General features: G+C 47.9%; 1 protein-coding gene across 1 annotated transcript; it reads left to right on the plus strand.

Moving 5' to 3' along the window:
* Nucleotides 1–2,872: 2,872 nt before the first annotated feature.
* Nucleotides 2,873–15,838, plus strand: HAS3 (hyaluronan synthase 3). Its single transcript, XM_043981470.1, has 4 exons — nucleotides 2,873–2,943; nucleotides 7,037–7,657; nucleotides 12,470–12,571; nucleotides 14,826–15,838. The coding sequence occupies exons 2-4, from the start codon at nucleotides 7,037–7,039 to the stop codon at nucleotides 15,747–15,749; spliced, it is 1,647 nt and encodes a 548-aa protein (XP_043837405.1). The 5' UTR covers nucleotides 2,873–2,943; the 3' UTR covers nucleotides 15,750–15,838.
* Nucleotides 15,839–18,165: the final 2,327 nt, after the last annotated feature.

Raw genomic sequence — 18,165 nt, forward strand, 5'->3', positions numbered from 1 at the left:
GCAGCCTCTGAAGCTGAGATGTAGCAAAGTATGGATCAATTCTCTGCTGCTTGGGCTAAAAGAAGGTGCTGTGCTCTTTGAGCAAAGCAGAATTGAAGTAGCTCCCCCCCCAACCCCCCCCAAAAAACCCACCCTAATCCTAAAAAAAGTGATATGCACAAATTTAGAAAATCCATCCCAAATGTTCACATTGACTCTTTGTGTCTGACCTGTGGTAGAACCTTCTTCTGAGCTCTTTTTAGTCTGATCAGCCACAGTTGGACATTACTGTATGTAACCTGTTTCGAATGTTGTCATTTTAGTCCTCTTTGAGAATGAAGGATAACTAACCAACCAACCAAGTTCACAGAAACTACTCCTCTTCCTTAAAGGACCAAATCAGTTGTCACCTCCTCTGCAAAAATTTCCCTGATCCATCTGCCACCCCCTACTCTGATGGAAAAAGATTCAAATTCAACAAACATTTATTATAAGTGCCTTCTATCTTCAAGACACTCTCTCTCCTCAGATTTTCCTAGGACACTTTTTTATCCTGCCTTTGCCCCATGACATTCTACCTTTTAGAGAAACTTAAGGTTTGGAAAGCACTTTATAGAGATCTCATTTTATTCTCACAACAATTCTGAGAGGTAGCTTTTATTTGTCGTTCAGTCATTTTTCAGTCATGTCTGATTCTTCCTGACCCCATTGGATTTTTGAGGGGGAGAGATACTGAAGAGGTTCGCTATTTCCTTTTCTAGCTCATTTTACAGATGAGAAAACTGAGACAAACAGGGTTAAGTGACTTGCCCTGGGTCACACAGCTAGTAAGTGTCTAAGGCTGGATTTGAACTTAGGTCTAGGCAATTCATACCGTGAGCTTCTTTAGGTCAAATAGTGTCATTTGCTCATTTTTAACTTTCAGCTAGCTTATAACTTGGGCTGGTACATAGGCCCTTACACAACATTGTTGAATTGAACTGGATTCCTTGGTAAGTTTTATAGGCACAGACCCTAAGTCTCCAAAGTTCTCACTGGAGAATTTGAATTTGAGGCTGTCTTTTTGTTTGTTGGTTTGTTTTTTGTTTTTTTACAAGGCAACTGGGGTTAAGTGACTTGCCCAGGGTCATGCAGCTAGTAAGTGTTAAGTGTCTGAGGTCATATTTGAACTCAGGTCCTCCTGAATCCAGGGCTGGTGCTCTATCCACTGCACCATCTAGCTGCCCTGAGGCTGTCTTTTAAAAATATTATCTATTTATTTTTCACATTCCTTTCTTTTAAAATTTGGATTCTGAAGTCTCTCCCTCCCTCCCACCCCCTTGGAGAAGGCAAATACATGTGAAATTATGCAAAACATATTTCCATATTAGCTATATTTCCCCAAAAAAGCAAGGAAAAAAGTGTTAAATTTTTTTTTTCCATTTGCACTCTGAGTTTATCAGTTCTCACTCTGGAGGTGGATAGCATTTTTTCAGTCTTGAAGTCCTTTGGAATTGTCTTGGATCACTGTATTGATGAGAACAGCCGCATCTTTCACAGTTGATCATTACAACGTTGATGTTGATGTGCCCAGTGATCCTCACTTCACTTTGCATCTGTTCATAGAGGTCTTGCCATGTTATTTCTGAAACCACCCCCTTCATCATCACTTCCCACAGCACTAAATAGTACTCCATCATAATCATATGTCACAACTTATTCAGCCATTCCCCAATTGATGGGCATTCCTTCAATTTCCAATTCTTTGCCACCACAAAGAGAGCTGCTCTAAACATATTTGTACATAGAGGTCCTTTTCCATTTTCTTGGACCTTTTCGGGATAGAGACCTAGTAGTGGTACTACTGGGTCAGAGGGTATGCACAGTTTGATAGCCAAATTGGGCATAGTTCCAGATCGTTCTCCAGAATGGATGAGCTGAGACTCACTTTATCACAGCCCACGTTCCAGTTGTTAACAGGAATCTGATGACTATCTCAGTGTTCTGATGCAGGACTGTTTGGGCTCTTTTTTTCTGGTTGGCAGGGAGGGTATTACTAGGCTCCTTTTGACTGGTACTGTGCAGCAGACACCAAAGTTTGGGGCGTGTTTAACAATTCACTCTTGTACGGCGAGTTGTTCTTGGGAGATGCTGGGGACTGGGTGTCGAGTGGCTGGAAGTGGAGGGTTAAGAAACATCTCTCGAGTGGACCTGAGAGCCCAAGTATTCGTATGCTCTTCCTAGAAGTAAGGAACAGTGAGTGCCATCCTTAGAAAGGGGCATTGGTGCGCTAACGTGGGTGGTGGGGTGGGGGTGGGGATGCAGAAAAGACCTTGTGGCACAGGCAGAGAAAGCGGGGCTCTTCGTGTCTCCTAAGGAAGCAAAATTTTCGGGGCGGGGAATGTGTGTGTGGGGGGGTGTAGGACGCCGAAGGGGCAGAGCCTGCTCTTGGAGAGGCCTCTGGGCAGCCGGGGGTTTGTCCGGGACCTTTCACGTGGTGTCCGAAGGAGGCACTGGGAAGCAGGTTCGGCCCGGCACTCCGGGTCCCCAGCAGCTCCGCACAAGGAAGGACAACCGGCAGCCGCAGAATCCCCGCGGACTCGGAGCGGAGGAAGGAAGGGCTGGGGGGTGCCCCCGCCTCGCGTGGGGAGCCGGGGCGGCCGCCGTCGGGGGTCGCGATGCCAGTCGTGCCCCGGCGGCTCTGGGACGGGACGGGGCGGGGCACGGCCTCCGCCGCCTCGCGGCCCCTGCGCCCCGCGCCAGGCATGCCCCCTCCCCAAGTTTTTGAGCCCCGGGCCGAGCCGGGCCAGGCGCGCGTCCCGGCGGGGGCGCCCTTGGGTACTTAAGAGCGCGGCGGCCCGCCGGGGCCGGCTCAGTCGGCGTGTGCGGGCGGCGGCGGGGGCGGAGAGGAGGAGGGGAGGAGGAGGGGCATGGAGCAGCCGCAGCCCCGCTGATCCGCCGGGAGAGTGAGCAGCCGGCCGCACGGTGAGCTCGGGGCACCGGGGGAGGCTCCGGCCGCGCCGCGGGGGGCCCGCCGCTCCCTGCGGGGCGCGCTGCGCCATCTTCAGCCGCCCGCGGCGGCTCCGCGGCCCCCCCCTCACTGACCCCTCCTCCCTTTCTTCCTCGCGCCTTCTCCTCCCTCCTCCGCGAGCCCCGTTTTGTGAATGAATGAATGAATGAATGAATGAAGAATGAAGGAAGGAAGGAAGGAATGGGAGGGGGTGGAGGCTCCGGGGCGCTGGCTGGCTGGAGTGTGCCCCACCCGCCGAGCCCCCCGCGGCCGCCCCCTTCCGTGCGGGGCTTTGCTCGGGGGCCGGCGGCTGCACGTGGGGCCCACGGCCGAGCGCGCGGGGCGCACCTGTCCGCCCCGCCCCGCTCCGCGCCCGCGGAAAGTTTGCTGGGGGCCGGTCCGGACATGGAGCTCCGGAGACCGTGCCAGGCGAGGGGCTCCGAGCAGAGACGGGAGAGCCTGCTGCCTTCGGACGGGCTTTGGCATCGGGGCTGGGGGGTGGGGTGGGGGGGAGAGCCGCGGGCTGCAGCGGATTGTGCGGGGTCATCGTGTATCCGGATCGGCGGGGGCCGTCCCAGTGCCGGGGGCCGGCCGGTACCAGGACTGCAGTCTGGAGAGCTCTGGAGCCCGAAATGCAAGGAGAGAGAAAGTAGTTGCCACCCCTACCCCCAGACCCCCATGTGCTTTCCCCTGTGCTTTAATGACTTGGGGGGGGGGGGCGTTTGGGACCAGGGAGCACCAGGTATTGGGGGGGGGCGGTGCCCCTCTGCGGGTCTTGCCGCCTAACTCTTGGCAGGCATAAAGCGTGGTCAGTGTGTGTCCTAGCCCAGGCATGGAAGGCCTTTGAGGAAGGGATTTTATGAGACCTTAAAGGTGGTGCCTTTGTTTGCATTTTACCACTTGGGAAAGGGATGGAGGGCTTGAAGGAGCTCGGTTTTTTGTTTTCTCTTTTACTGACCTTTTTCTTTGTGCACGTTCCCGTTCTCTAGGGTGGGTAAGCAGGCACGGGGCTGCGTGTGGTCAAAGGGTTGTCCAGCATGGATTCTTACTAGCTTGGGTTGGGACACTTAAGAGCACCCCATGAATTCTCTCAGCCCCCTTCTCCTTCAATTGCACTGCAAATTTGTTCCCCAAGGAAGATACCTTGGGGTGACAATGCAGTGACCAATCCTCAAGGGAGATGGGTTTCTAGATGAGGAGCAGGCTACTTTATGTAGCCTTCTGGGCCATGCCCTTAAACTGTAATCACCCCAAAGGGTAGGACTTTGGCACCTGTTTTTCAGGCATTGTGTTAGCTAGTTAGACATTCCATGGCCGTGGTTAATTGGTGTGTGGGGTGTTTCCTTGGATGCAGATAAGAGCCTAGTGAGACCCCTTACCAGGCAGAGGGAGGAAGAAAGCATAGAATATGTTAGGAGAGTGGGCATAGTCCTTACTTTCTTATAGGGATTTGGAGTAGAGGGGAAAGTACAGTAATAACCTCCTTGGAATTATGGGAATGGAGAAGTCTCAGAGATGCCCCCAATAAGTATGTAAGAAGCCTATAGACTCTCAGTATTCTTAGATGAAGCTATTTCTTGAGGGATGAAAATGGATTGGGGGGAGGGCAGTGGAAGAGGAGACCAGAAAAACAAGAATCTGTGTCTTGCCTTTCCTAGAAGTGGCTGGAGGGGGCTGCTTGGACATTAAGTAGCCTATGATGGGTGGCTGGGCTGTCCATTGATTCGATGAGTCTGGTGACTTGGGTAAATAGCTTCTGTGACAGCATCTTCTCCCCCAGAATATGATGAGCTGAAGATTGCCCAGGAGAAGGATCAGTTCGAAACGGGCTGTGTTGGGGGTTGGTCTGTTTGCTGCTTGGTGGCCGACACGTAATTGGGGAGGGGGTACCTATCTCTGGGTCAGAAGCTCCTTAAATAGGTAGCAATGAGATGAGCTCCCCTGTGGGTGCCTGGATAAAGCAGGCTGGAAGTTAGGGGCGCTTTAGTTTTCACAGGAAACAATCTCCAGGAGAGAAGACGGCAAGGATGTGAACGGTAGAGGGCTGGCACCAGGACCTGCCAGTCCTGCTCTCCCTTTTGCTGCAGTGGTGGTGGCGGTGGCGGCAGCAGCAGCAGCAACAGCCCTCTATGTCCTTGCTGATCCCCTGCCTGGCTTCCTTCTGGGCTTCACACACAGCTCACCTTCTCCCTGCCCTCAGCATCCATTTCCTTCTCCCCTCCCTTGGACTGTTTTCCTGTTTACTTTCCCTGCCTTGCTTCAACCCCCTTCTCAGGAAAAGGAAGGGTGAAAGGGCACAGGGAAACTTTCTCTCTCGATTTGAATTTTTGGCCTTTGTTACCCTTCCGTGTTTTTCTCTCCCTTCCTCTTCCACTCCTTTCTTTGCCAGTTTGTTCCCTACCACATCCCAGTTACCCCAGCCCCTCGAGCTGTTCTTCCTGCCCACAGTTCTCTCCTGTAAAGCTGGATGTGAGAGTCGGAGTCATTCATTCTCTCCATTCCTTATACAAAGGATCCCAGCTATGACCCCCCCTTCCTAATCCCTCTTAATTCTAGGGTCTTCCCTCTGTGGGTTATCTCCAATTTATCTTGTCTGTAGTATCTTCCCCACTAGACTGAGTTCCTGGATGGGGACAGGGACCTTCTTTTTCCTGTCTCTGTGTCCCCAGAGCTGAGCACAGTGCCTGGCACATAGCAGGTACTTGGTAAGTATTTATTGCCTGACAGATTTCTCTGGGACAGCATTTCTCTCTTCTCCTTGCCCCTACCCCCCCAGTGGAGAGGCTCATTCTTCACTTTTCCCTCCCCCAGTAAGTTCCTTCCATGCCCAGGTGAGATGGGCAGCTGGAGCAGAGCAGTCACCTGCAGAGAGAGGCCCTTGTGTTGTTTGTTGACTCTTCTCAGCTGCCCCCTATGTCCCCCAGCCCTGCACCCCCAGTCCTGTTTCTGACGTGGCTGTGTCATGTTAAATATTGAAAGTCGGGCAGCTAGATGGCGCAGTGGATAAAGCACTGGCCCTGGATTCATGAGTACCTGAGTTCAAATCCAGCCTCAGACACTTAACACTAGCTGTGTGACCCTTGGCAAGTCACTTAACCCTCATTGCCCTAAACAAAACAAAACAAAACAAAAAAACAAATATTGAAAGTCAGGGCCAGGACCCTGCCACCACCTTCCTAGCTTGGAGCTGCTAGGGGTGGGGTGCCCTGGGCACCATGGAGTCCTTGATTATCTCTACCCAGACACCTTTGCTGTCTACTGGAAGATTATTCGCGGTTTGCACTCATAAGGTAGTTTCCCATCACCTATCCACAGAGTATTTACCCCCTTCCCATTCTGATGGAGGGGTGGTTGCTGCCTTTCATCTTTTCTCAGCCCTCTCCTCCATGTGCACAGATGATAGTTAGAAAGTCATAGCATATGATGCAGATATCGATGAAAGGAGTCTCTTTACCACAGGGGAGGGTGGAGAGGGGGGCTCATCTTGTTATGCTTCATCTTGCTCTCAGCTACTATTTAGCAAAAGGCTCCCACACAGTAACTACTTTTAGGGGTTGCCCTGCCCTGGCCACCTTTTGCAGGCGACCTTTCCTTGCCCTTTGTCCTCCCTCCCCTGCCGGTGCCTTCTTCCTTCTGAGATGACCTTCCATTTGCCCTGAACGTGTCTGCCCACACACGATTCGCTGTCTGCTGTCTCCATAATTCCAAGGCAGGGCTTTTTGTATCTCTGGAACTTAGTGCAGTGCCTGGCGCACAGTGAGTCCTTTCTGAATGCTTGGCATGGCTTGGCAGGGCCCCATCTGTAATCCCTGCTGCTGGGGAAGCCAAAGGCTAGTGGATTGTGAGTCTTTGAGTTCTGAGCAGCATTGTGCTAAGCCATCACAGTGAACCCCTGGGAGTGGGGGAGGCACCAGGGTGCCTAAGGAGGGGGGAGCCTATGCTGATTGGCACCAGATGCCAATCAGCCTGGAATCTGGCCTGTGAGTGGCTGTTGCACTTCCAGCCTGTGGTAGATGGAGTCTTTAAAAAACGTTGTCTGACTTCTAGCCTGCCTTTCTCTTTGGACAGATGCCAGTCCACCTGAGCACGGCCCTGCGTGTAGTGGGCACCAGCCTTTTTGCCCTGGCGGTCCTGGGGGGGATCCTGGCCGCATATGTGACTGGCTACCAGTTCATCCACACAGAGAAGCACTACCTCTCCTTTGGCCTATATGGCGCCATTCTGGGTCTGCACCTCCTCATTCAGAGCCTTTTTGCCTTCCTGGAGCACCGGCGTATGCGGCGAGGGGGGCGGCCCCTGAAACTGGCCCCATCTGTTGCTCTGTGCATTGCTGCCTACCAGGAGGACCCGGATTACCTGCGCAAGTGCCTGCGGTCTGCCCAGCGCATCTCCTTCCCCAACCTGAAGGTGGTGATGGTGGTGGATGGCAACAGGCAGGAGGATGCTTACATGCTGGACATCTTCCACGAGGTGCTGGGCTCCGAACAGACGGGCTGCTACATTTGGCAAAGCAACTTCCATGAAGCAGGAGAGGGCGAGTCAGAGGACAGTCTGAGAGAGGGCATGGGCCGTGTTCATGAGGTGGTTCGAGGGAGCACCTTCTCCTGTATCATGCAGAAGTGGGGTGGCAAACGGGAGGTGATGTACACAGCCTTCAAAGCCCTCGGTGACTCCGTGGATTACATCCAGGTATATGAGCAGTCAGGAAGCAAAAGTGAAAAGCCAGTTGTGGTGACTGTGGGGTTGGGGGAAATAAGAAAGGGGGGAAGGGGAAACCTGGAGGAATAACCCCATTGCCTGCCAACAAATGAAGGATGGAAGGGGAAGGGAACAAGCATTTATGTAGCACAGACTACGCCAGCCATTGTGCTAAGAGCTTTCCAAGCATTATCTATTTGATTGTTACAAGCCTGGGAAGTAGGCGCCATCATTGTCCACATTTTACGTTGAGGAGACCGAGGCAGAAAGGTGTAGCTATTTGCCCAGGGTCACACTGGATTTGAAATCCTCTTCCTAACTCCAAGCCCAATGCTTTCAGCCACACCACCTCACCTCAGGATCCAACCCTGAACCAAATGATGACTCCCACAAACATCCCCAACACACAATCATCTAACATCCACTTAAACCCTTACCATTCTGAGCCTCCATCTCCTACCCAGTGGCATAGAGCCAATAAGTGTGTGGATCAGGATTTGAACTTTGGTCTTCCGAACTCTAGACTCAGTGCTCTAACCCGTGTGCCACCTAGTGGCCTGGCCAGAGAGTCATCGAAGTCAGAGCTGGAGGAAAGCTTAAACAGTACCTGGGCCAACTTCCTCCCAATAGAGACAAAGAAACTAAGGCTCATACAGGTTAAGTAACGTCCTAGGCTCTGGCAGTAGGAACCTGGTCAATGCTAATAAATTCCAGGGACAGAATTTAAACTGAGATCCTCTGAATCCAAAACTATTCTCCCCCCAATATCTATGTCCCTGCCTCTAATGTCTCCCCACCTGCAGGAAACCTTTGCTCAGGTGCCTGAATCAGAAGGTAGTCAATTGTGGTCCCATTCCCAGTTAGTAATGGGTAAAGAATAGTGAGAAAGGGAGCAGTTGGGTGGTACGGTGGATAAAGCACTAGCCCTGGATTCAGGAAGACCTGAGTTCAAATGTGGCCTCAGACACTTGACACTTACTAGCTGTGTGATCCTGGGCAAGTCACTTAACCCTCACTGCCCCCCCCCCCAAAAAAAAGCCCCCAAAGCCAAAAACAACAACAAAACAAAACAAAACAAAAAGAATAGATAGAAAATGTCTAGCATTTCCTATTAAAATGGGAAGAATACCCCTTCACACTTGGGGAACCAGAGGCTGAAGAGTTCTTGAGACCAGTCTGGAAGTCTTGTTACTTTTCTGGCTCCTTTGGTGGATTCTCTATTTCCTGATTCAAAGTTTTAGATATTGCAGATATTCGTTAAAGGAAGGACCTATCCACTTAAACCTCGTTGCCCTGCAAAACAAACAAGTAAATAATTCAGCTCTTGTGGTATCACAGAATCTCAGCATCTCAGGGAACTTCTGAGACATTTAATCCAAGGTATACCTGTGGCCTCCCTGCAAGACCCAATCTCCCTTCATGAATCTCTCGCCAATCAATCAATAAAGGAAAGACTTATCAAGGATCCTTTAGTCTTTCTAAATGGGTTACTTAAGTTATACCATCAAAGATCCCTGAGGGCAGAGAACCTATCAACTAGCAATGCACTAGGTACATAGTAAATATTTGCTAAATGCGAATGAATTACTCACAAGTCTCCCATTTCTCTGTTCATGGGTTTAAACCTTGAATTTCAGAGAAGAAAGTCGGATCTGGAAAAAGTTCACATTATATAGTTTATCATGGGCACCTTTATCAAACTGCTCTTTTTTTATTAGTCTTTTTGCTCAGGAATCCAGAATTTCAAACAGGACACTGTTGCTCTGGTTTCTTTAGAAATACATGTTGATCCATGTTGTTATTGCCCACAAAAGCCACTCCCTCCTTTGAGGCCTATGATTCCTAAAGAAAACTAGTTAAAAAGAAATCTTTCTTCCTGTGTGTTTTGTTGGGTCAATGAGTAGCTGTGTTCCAGTTGTTTTCCTTTCATTTTATTACCGTGGGATAACTGCCTAAAGGCAGACTCAGCAAAGGATACTTGGTTCTGATGAATTGTGGATGTGATGGACGTTGGTAGCACTTGAAACAGGTGCATCCATCCTTCTGCTGACCCAGGATTTCAATTCATGTCTCTTCCCAGAGGAGGAGAAAACCACACTATGACCTCTTAACAGGCCAGTCCAAAGAACCAGAGAAGCTGCTGCTTCCCTTGGTTTCCTTATTCATCCAGGAATGAATCCCTTTAGGAAAATCACCAGTTGGAGCAGAGAGGGAAATCATTTGAAGTAGAAGAAAAAGGAAAAGTAGGAATGAGTGAATTCTTCTGGATAAGGAATCCTTAGAGTCCGGGGAAGAGGATTCTGGGAATCTCTTCTTAGTTTGGGAGATTCCCCTGGAACTGATGTTGTCAACATGTTTTGGATCATTCCATTTGTGGATTACTCAGTCTCCTTTTATTCTGAGTAAAACTATAGATGAATTGCAGCTCCAACAACCCACTCATTGGCTATTTAATGCCTAGCTAGTGTCTCTGTTGCAGACCAAACAAAGGACAAAAGGATATATATATATATATATATTGTAGTTACTTATGCTTCTAGATAGAGCACTGGGCTTGAAATCAGGAAGATCTGAGTTCAAATGTGTCTCAAGCAGTGTGTGACCTTGGGCAAGTCACTTAACTTCTGTTTGGCTCAATTTCCTCATCTGTAAAATGGGGGTGACACCTCCTTCCCAGGGCTGTGTGTGGATCCCATGAGATAATACTTGTGGGGCACTTAGCATAGTGCCTGGCACATAGCAAACACAATATAAATATTAGCTAATGTTATTATTAAAGTTTCTAGGAATTGGGCAGCTAGGTGGCACAGTGGACAGAGCACTGGCCCTGGAATCAGGAGGACCTGAGTTCAAACCTGGCCTCAGACACTTAACACTTACTAGCTGTGTAACCCTGGGCAAGTCACTTAACCCCAATTGCCTCACACACACACACACACACACACACAGAGGTATGCAAAGTTTCTAGGAATTGGCAAAAGTGAAATTTAAAAAATTTACCTCTAGATTTTATTTTTCAATTTTGGAAGAAATTACTTGAAATTTTAAGTATGGTAGTGAACTATTCTTACCCACCTTGCTTTCTTCTTTTAAAGTGAGTAGGCTACATGTGTCATTCCATTTCTGTAGGGATTAGGTTTGAAGTCAGCAACCAGACTGTTGACTGACCTAGAATATGATATTTGGTCCTGAGAATGTGGACCCAATGAAAGTTGGGAAGACACAGAAGTGGCAGAGCCATACTAGGTTTTATCAAGGACCTAAGTGTGGAGGGTGATGGTCTCATACTCTGACCACAGATGCGCTATTGGCCTCTAGGGAGCTACGTGACGTTGAGCATTTAAATCATGTAACCTGGGCCTTGGTTTCCTCACTGTAAAATGAATTGGACTAATTGGCCCGTGACTGGTGTGCTCTAGCCTGAGCGGTCCTATGACCACAGGTCCTTTCTCTCTGGTTTCTGGTGAAATCTTTGTATGTATTCTCTCTCCCATTAGGATGGGAGTACCTCGAGCCACAGCTTTTGTGTATATCCCCAGCGCCTGGGGAATGCTTTGCACAGTTATCATTTTTTGTTTTTGTTTTTGCGGGGCAATGAGGGTTAAGTGACTTGCCCAAGGTCACACAGCTAGTAATTGTCAAGTGTCTGATCCCGGATTTGAACTCAGGTCCTCCTGAATCCAGAGCCGGTGCTTTATCCACAGCGCCACCTAGGTGCCCCCTAGTTATCATTTAACAAAAGCATTTCCTTCATTCTTAGATAGCTTCTCAAGATGCAGTCTGTGGGTTTCAGTCAAAGGCACGGTTTAGAGAAGGCTGTAGCAGCTGCCCCTCAGGTGGCCCAGGCTTGTCCCCCATCACAGGACTAGAAGTGGAGCCAAAGAATGAAGGGCAGGGTCGTAAGTGTGGTAGAAGTCATCTCTGGAGTTCAGCCTCATGGGTGTCAGATTATTCCCAAGGGTACAGATTTTTTTTTTCTGGAAAAACCTCAAAGTGCATTAGACTGGCTTCCCAGTTCCCCAGGATTTCTGCAGCTCCTGCTAAGCCCCTTCTAGCTGAGATCCTTTGCCCCCTTCAGGGCAGAACTTCAGAAGTTCTTAATTCCTTTGAAGCTCTAAGCCTCACCCTGCATGCAGATGTGCAGTTTGGGAACTGGCTTTGATAGTACTAACATCTTTTATCCTGCTTCGGGTTGCTCTGCCCTCTTGTGATTAGTCTTATCTTAATTGCTAAACTTACTGGTCTTTCCTTTCAATCTCTTGGTATACAAATATTGGACTCTGGATGGAGGTGGTATGACAGGTAGTTTCTGAGAAGTTGATTGGGCAGATCAGCCACTGTTTTGTCACATGACTTGTTCTTAGAAACCTGCTTCCCCAAATAAATACATTTTTGGATACATAGAGGCTGGATTACAGGAGCTAAAACTAGCTCTTCTGCTGAGTGTTTTCCCCTCATCTTCAAGGCTTCCATCCAGCAGCTTTGGAGAGGGCACGCTCTCATTCTCTGCCTGTTTGGTGTGAAACTTAGAACCCAACTTTTACCATCCTCCTCTGCCTACACAGAGACCCTCCCACCCCATCATTTACATTGGGCTTAGATCCCTTTGCTCATGATATCAGGGAAATCATTTGAAACCTGACATTGCCAGTGAGGCCTGGAGTTTGTCTCACTCACCCAGATGCACAACGGTACGGTGGGGAGGGGAGGGGAGCATTCTAGACGTATTGGTAAATGCTCGAAGGGACTTCTTGGGGCCTGGGGATCTGAGCCTAAGTGCTGACTGTGTGCTTATTCCATCAGGTGTGTGACTCAGACACGGTGCTGGATCCAGCATGTACTGTGGAAATGCTTCGAGTCCTGGAGGAAGATCCCCAAGTGGGTGGAGTTGGGGGAGATGTCCAAGTAAGACATATTTAGGGATTTCCCATGGGTGGCCTGTGAGCATATTTCTTATTTTTAATTTGATATGGCCAGAGTAAAGCACTGGGGCTTGGGGTGGGGAGAACCTCATTTTTTCCCTTCCCTGGTGTGGCTAAGTTGGGTAGCTTTGGAGAGAAGAGAATGGGATTTGAGAGCTGTGGATGTAGAAAACTTAAAGATTCCAGTAGGGAAAATTTGGACCACTTGTCTTCCTAGGAGAAGGTCAGTGGCTATTTTGTTCCTAAATAGCTGTTTTTAGGGGTTTTTTGGGGCAGAGCAATGAGGGTTAAGTCACACAGCTACACAGCTAGTAAGTGTCAAGTGTCTGAGGTTGGATTTGAATTCAGGTCCTCCTGAAATCCAGGGCTGGTGCTTTATCCACTTGCGCCACCTAGCTGCCCCCTGAACAACTCTTCAAGAAACTCAGACATTCCTTTTGGGGGATTCCCTTTGGGGCACTAAAGAACTCTAAGGGACCCACCATTCAGTTAATGACATTGGAGTCTAGATTTTCTTCTAAGAGGTACTGCTTGTAGGAAAAGGCCAAGAGAACCTTCTTGGGCAGGGCAGTGAAGGGCCATCAGTCAATAAGCATTTATGAAGCACCTGGGCCAGCTAGGTGGTAAAGTGCATAAAGCACTAGCCCTGAAATCAGGAGGATCTGAGTTCAAATGTCACCTCAGACACTTACTAGCTGTGTGACCCTGGGCAAGTCACTCAACCCCAATTGCCTTAAACATGTGGAGCCAAATCTAGTCATCGTGATATGTGTCTTGCCACTGGACCCATGGCTGTGGAGGAGAGTGAGATTGGTGACTTTGCACAGCCCTGCCTTACTTAAATCCAATTCAGTGAAAGTCATGGCATGTCATGGTCCTCTTTGGAGGGAAGGACAAACAAAAACAATGAAGCACCTATCATATACCAAGTGCCTGAGTGCTGGGGAGTTAATGAAAGACAAAGGCAGTCCTTGCTCTCTAGAAGGTCGTTTTCTAGTAGGGGAGGTGCTATGTAAACCACTATGTACAAATAAGATATATGCAAGATAAAAGGACTCATGATGGAAAATGCTCTCCACACCCAGAAAAAAGAACTGGATATTGAATGCAGATTGAATCATACTGTTTCTACTTTTTTTTTTTTGGTCTTTTTTCTTTCTTGAGGTTTTCCCCTTGTGTTCCAATTCCTCTTTCACAACGAATGCAGAAATGTGTTTAATGTGATTGTACATATATAACCTATATCAGATTGGTTTCTGTCTTAGGGAGGGAGAAAAATTTGGAACTAAAAATCTTAAGAAAACAAATGCTGAAAACTCTCTTTACATGTAATTGGAAAATAATAAAATACTTTTATGATAAAAAGATATATGTAGGATAAATGGGATATAATCAATAGACCAGCATGATGAAAGGCTTCCTACAGAAAGTGGGATTTTAGTGGGAACTTGAAGGAAGCCAGGGAGGGAAGTGAGGTGGCAGAGATGAGGAAGGAGAGACCATTCTAGGCTTGGCCAACAGCCTCCTCTTTCCCCACCAGTCTGTCACAATCGTCATTTGCTGTCTCCTTTTTTGGGGAGCGGGGCAGGGCAGTGAGGGTTAAGTGACTCGTCCAGGGTCACACAGCTAGTATCAAGTGTCTGAGGCTGGATTTGAACTCAGGTGCTCCTGAATCCAGGACCAGTGCTTTATCCTAGCTGTCCCCTGCTATCTCCATTTAATATTAAGGTACTAGCTTTTACCATTTGATGATATTATTATTATTATTTTGTGGGGCAATGAGGTTTAAGTGACTTGCCCAGGGTTACAAAGCTAGTGTCAAGCATCTGAGGCTGGATTTGAACTCAGATCCTCCTAAATCCAGGATCAGTGCTTTATCTGCTGTGCCACCTAGCTGCCCCCACCATTTGGTAATATAATGACAAAGTTTGAAGTTGGAAAACAGCAGTGTGGATTTGGAAGTTATGATTGGGTTTGATTCTTTCCTGCCCCCCTCACGTTTTCCTTCATTAGCCAGCCCAGAACTGGAAGCTGGAAATTTTCTTGGGAACAAGAGTAGCCCTTGATAACATCTCCTTTATTTCCTATGCTGTTCTATGGGGCAGAAGGACCTAGAGATGCTTTGGATTAGATAAACCATGAATACCAGAAAGATCCAGATGCTTTTGTTTGTTGCCTCTAGTTAGCAGAGAAATGGATAGTATGTTGAAGCTAACAGTTCTCTTATTCCTTTTTAGATCCTCAACAAATATGACTCCTGGATCTCTTTCTTGAGTAGTGTGCGGTACTGGATGGCTTTTAATGTGGAAAGGGCCTGCCAGTCCTATTTCGGCTGTGTTCAGTGCATAAGTGGGCCCTTAGGCATGTACCGGAATACCCTTCTTCAGCAGTTCTTAGAAGATTGGTATCACCAGAAATTTCTGGGCAGCAAGTGTAGCTTTGGGGATGACCGGCACCTTACCAATCGAGTTTTGAGCCTTGGCTACCAGACTAAGTATACTGCACGCTCCAAGTGCCTCACAGAGACTCCTACAAAGTACCTCCGTTGGCTCAACCAACAGACCCGCTGGAGCAAGTCTTACTTCCGGGAGTGGCTCTACAATTCCCTGTGGTTCCACAAGCACCACCTCTGGATGACCTATGAGTCTGTGGTGACAGGTTTCTTTCCCTTCTTTCTTATTGCTACCGTCATCCAGCTGTTCTATCGGGGCCGTGTCTGGAACATCCTCCTCTTCTTGCTAACAGTGCAGCTTGTGGGCATCATCAAGGCTACCTATGCCTGCTTCCTTCGGGGCAATGCAGAGATGATATTCATGTCCCTTTACTCTCTCCTTTACATGTCCAGCCTCCTGCCAGCCAAGATCTTTGCCATTGCCACCATCAACAAGTCTGGGTGGGGCACTTCAGGCCGAAAAACTATTGTCGTGAACTTCATTGGCCTCATCCCTGTGTCCATTTGGGTAGCAGTCCTTTTGGGAGGGTTGGCCTACACAGCTTATTGCCAGGACCTATTTAGTGAGACAGAGCTGGCCTTCCTTGTAACTGGGACCGTCTTATATGCCTGCTATTGGGTAGCACTCCTCATGCTGTACTTGGCCATCATTGCCCGACGTTGTGGAAGAAAGCCTGAGCAATACAGCTTGGCATTTGCTGAGGTGTGATGAGCAAGGGCAGATCTTTGAGCAGGTCGGGAAAAGTGCAATGGGCCACAGAGGGTAAGAGGTAAACTTGACTCCTACCAGTTTGAGAAAAGGAAATGGGGCGGGTGGGAGGGAGGGAGTGTGATGTCCTTGTTTTAACTGTTGCCCAAAGGACAAGTTTCAGTGCAAAGGAGTTTGACCTGCATTGTGGCCTGCAGCACCCATCCCCTTACACAGACTGTGGATTCAAATGAAACTATCACCAGATTCCTTGGACACTGAGGCTCTGGCCATGTTTCTAGGCTTCCTGCCTCTGCATGCTGACAATGGACTCTGGAGATTGTTTCCTTTCCCTGAAGCCCAGAGCAAAGTATAATATGTACATTTGAAGATGGCTTCCATTTAGTGGCAGCTTCTTGGTGAGTGAGCTAGCCCTGCTTGAAAGCAAACCAGTCTTGGGCTAATGGAAGAGCTGGGTCAGCTTGGCCTATACTTCCAATCAAGAGGTGGATGATTGTCCAGGGGAAGTAGGCTGGCCTCTGGGCATCGAGGAACAGGGTCTGAGGGTGGTGCTTTAGTTTGAAAATCCTTAAGTGTTCCTGAACACCCAGGGAGTGAACCAAACCATCCGGGAAGGGATTAAAAGCTTCCAGTAGCAGTTAAGGTGAATTTATACCAGGGAGAAGGGGGTATGCATGTAAATCACCTATGTTGTTTTAATATGCTACAGGCCATAGAGAATTTTAGGAATGTAATGGATGGAATTCTTAAATTGGTTTAAGTTTGGGATTAGGGCTGGTCCAGCTTTAGTCTTTTTGTACAGACCTGGCCCATTGTTACTGCTTTTTGATGTCAGGGTTATTGTTAGCTCGTCAGCTGGTCTGTTTTGGCCAACAAATCAAACCAACCTGGAAAGGGAGTGGGGATTTACATACCTCAACTCCCTTTACTCGAGCCCTGAGATGAATTTTGAGACTATGATAACTTCCATTCCTTGCTTTTTCCAGGTGCAAGAACTTCAGAAATTATAACACAACCATTTAAAGTTTAGGATTTAAGAGAAGTCATCTAGATCCATGGGGTTCACAACTTTCTAACCAAACAACTACTTCTCTCACCTTTATCACTGTTGCCAGTGTTCTAAAATAGTAGACAAATCTGGCCAAAACAGGAAGTTAACTGGGGAGAGTGGGGACGGGTGGATATTTATGAAGCTTGATTAGACTTGAATTTCCAGTTGACTCCAAGCAGCTATTGCTTATTATATGAATCCCTACTTCTTGTCTTCCACAACCTGCTGTCTGGATTCTACAATTGACTATAGTTTACAGGTGCAATTCTTGTCTTGTCAGTTATGCTCTTAATAGTAGATTTCTCCATCCTATTCCCCCAGGCATTTTTTTTCAGCTTTCTCATAGCTAAATTTTCAAAATTTTCAGCTATATATTTGCTTGGCTTATTTCTAGGCAACACGAAACTAGGAATGGGGTGTTTCCAGTTCCTAAGGTTCTTGTCCCATCTCATTGGCTAAATAACCATCAGTCATCTATTCTTTTTTTGTTTTGTTTTTTTGGTAGGGCAATGAGGGTTAAGTGACTTGACCAGGGTCACACAGCTAGTAAGTGTCAAGTGTCTGAGGCCGGATTTGAACTCAGGTACTCCTGAATCCAGGGCCGGCGCTTTACCACTTCGCCATCTAGCTGCCCCCAGTCATCTATTCTTAATTCTTGGGTTTAACATGGATGTTTAACATCTTTGGCTTGAGCATCTGTGTTTTAGTTAAGACCATGGTAGTGTTGCTGACCTTACTCTTCACTGAGCCAGTACTAATAATTGAAAAGCAAATGATTAGGGAAGAGCCTCTAGAATATCTGCTGCTTCCTGTTAAGGGAATGAAATGTGCTCCAAATGGCAATTGGGTCAACTTATGGTGCTTTTCTTTTCAAACAAGTTTGTCTCCTGGGTGCTGCCAGCAGTTGCTGCATCACAGAGACCCCAGACTTTCTGGCAGGCTCTGCTAACATCAGGCCAGACCATCAAAGATGACGAAAGGGCCAGAGGGAATGGCTAAAGTTCCTTCCGAACTTTTGCTGGCTAAGGAGCAAACTATTTTGAGCTAAAGAATGGAGGAAATATAGCCAGCCAATGCAAGGTTCAGACTTAATTAAGGGCTTACTTTTCTCAATTTTATTTAAAGTAAAATGGTTAAGGAAGGAATAGGCCTTTCCTAGCTGTCCTACCATCAGAGTTCCTCTAATCCTGCTACTGTTACCAGAGTCCCAGATAGAAAAGGACCAGAGGGGGCTCACAACTTTCAACCTCGACTGGTTTTTATAAGTTATTTTTTATATTTTCTGTAAAATACACAAAACCAAACATCTGCTTTATCCCTATTTCATGCAAGGGAAGAGGCTTTATATTAACGAGAACATTTGGT

The sequence above is a fragment of the Dromiciops gliroides genome, chromosome 2 (assembly GCF_019393635.1).
Source record: "Dromiciops gliroides isolate mDroGli1 chromosome 2, mDroGli1.pri, whole genome shotgun sequence".
In the NCBI taxonomy this organism is placed as follows: Eukaryota; Metazoa; Chordata; class Mammalia; order Microbiotheria; family Microbiotheriidae; genus Dromiciops; species Dromiciops gliroides.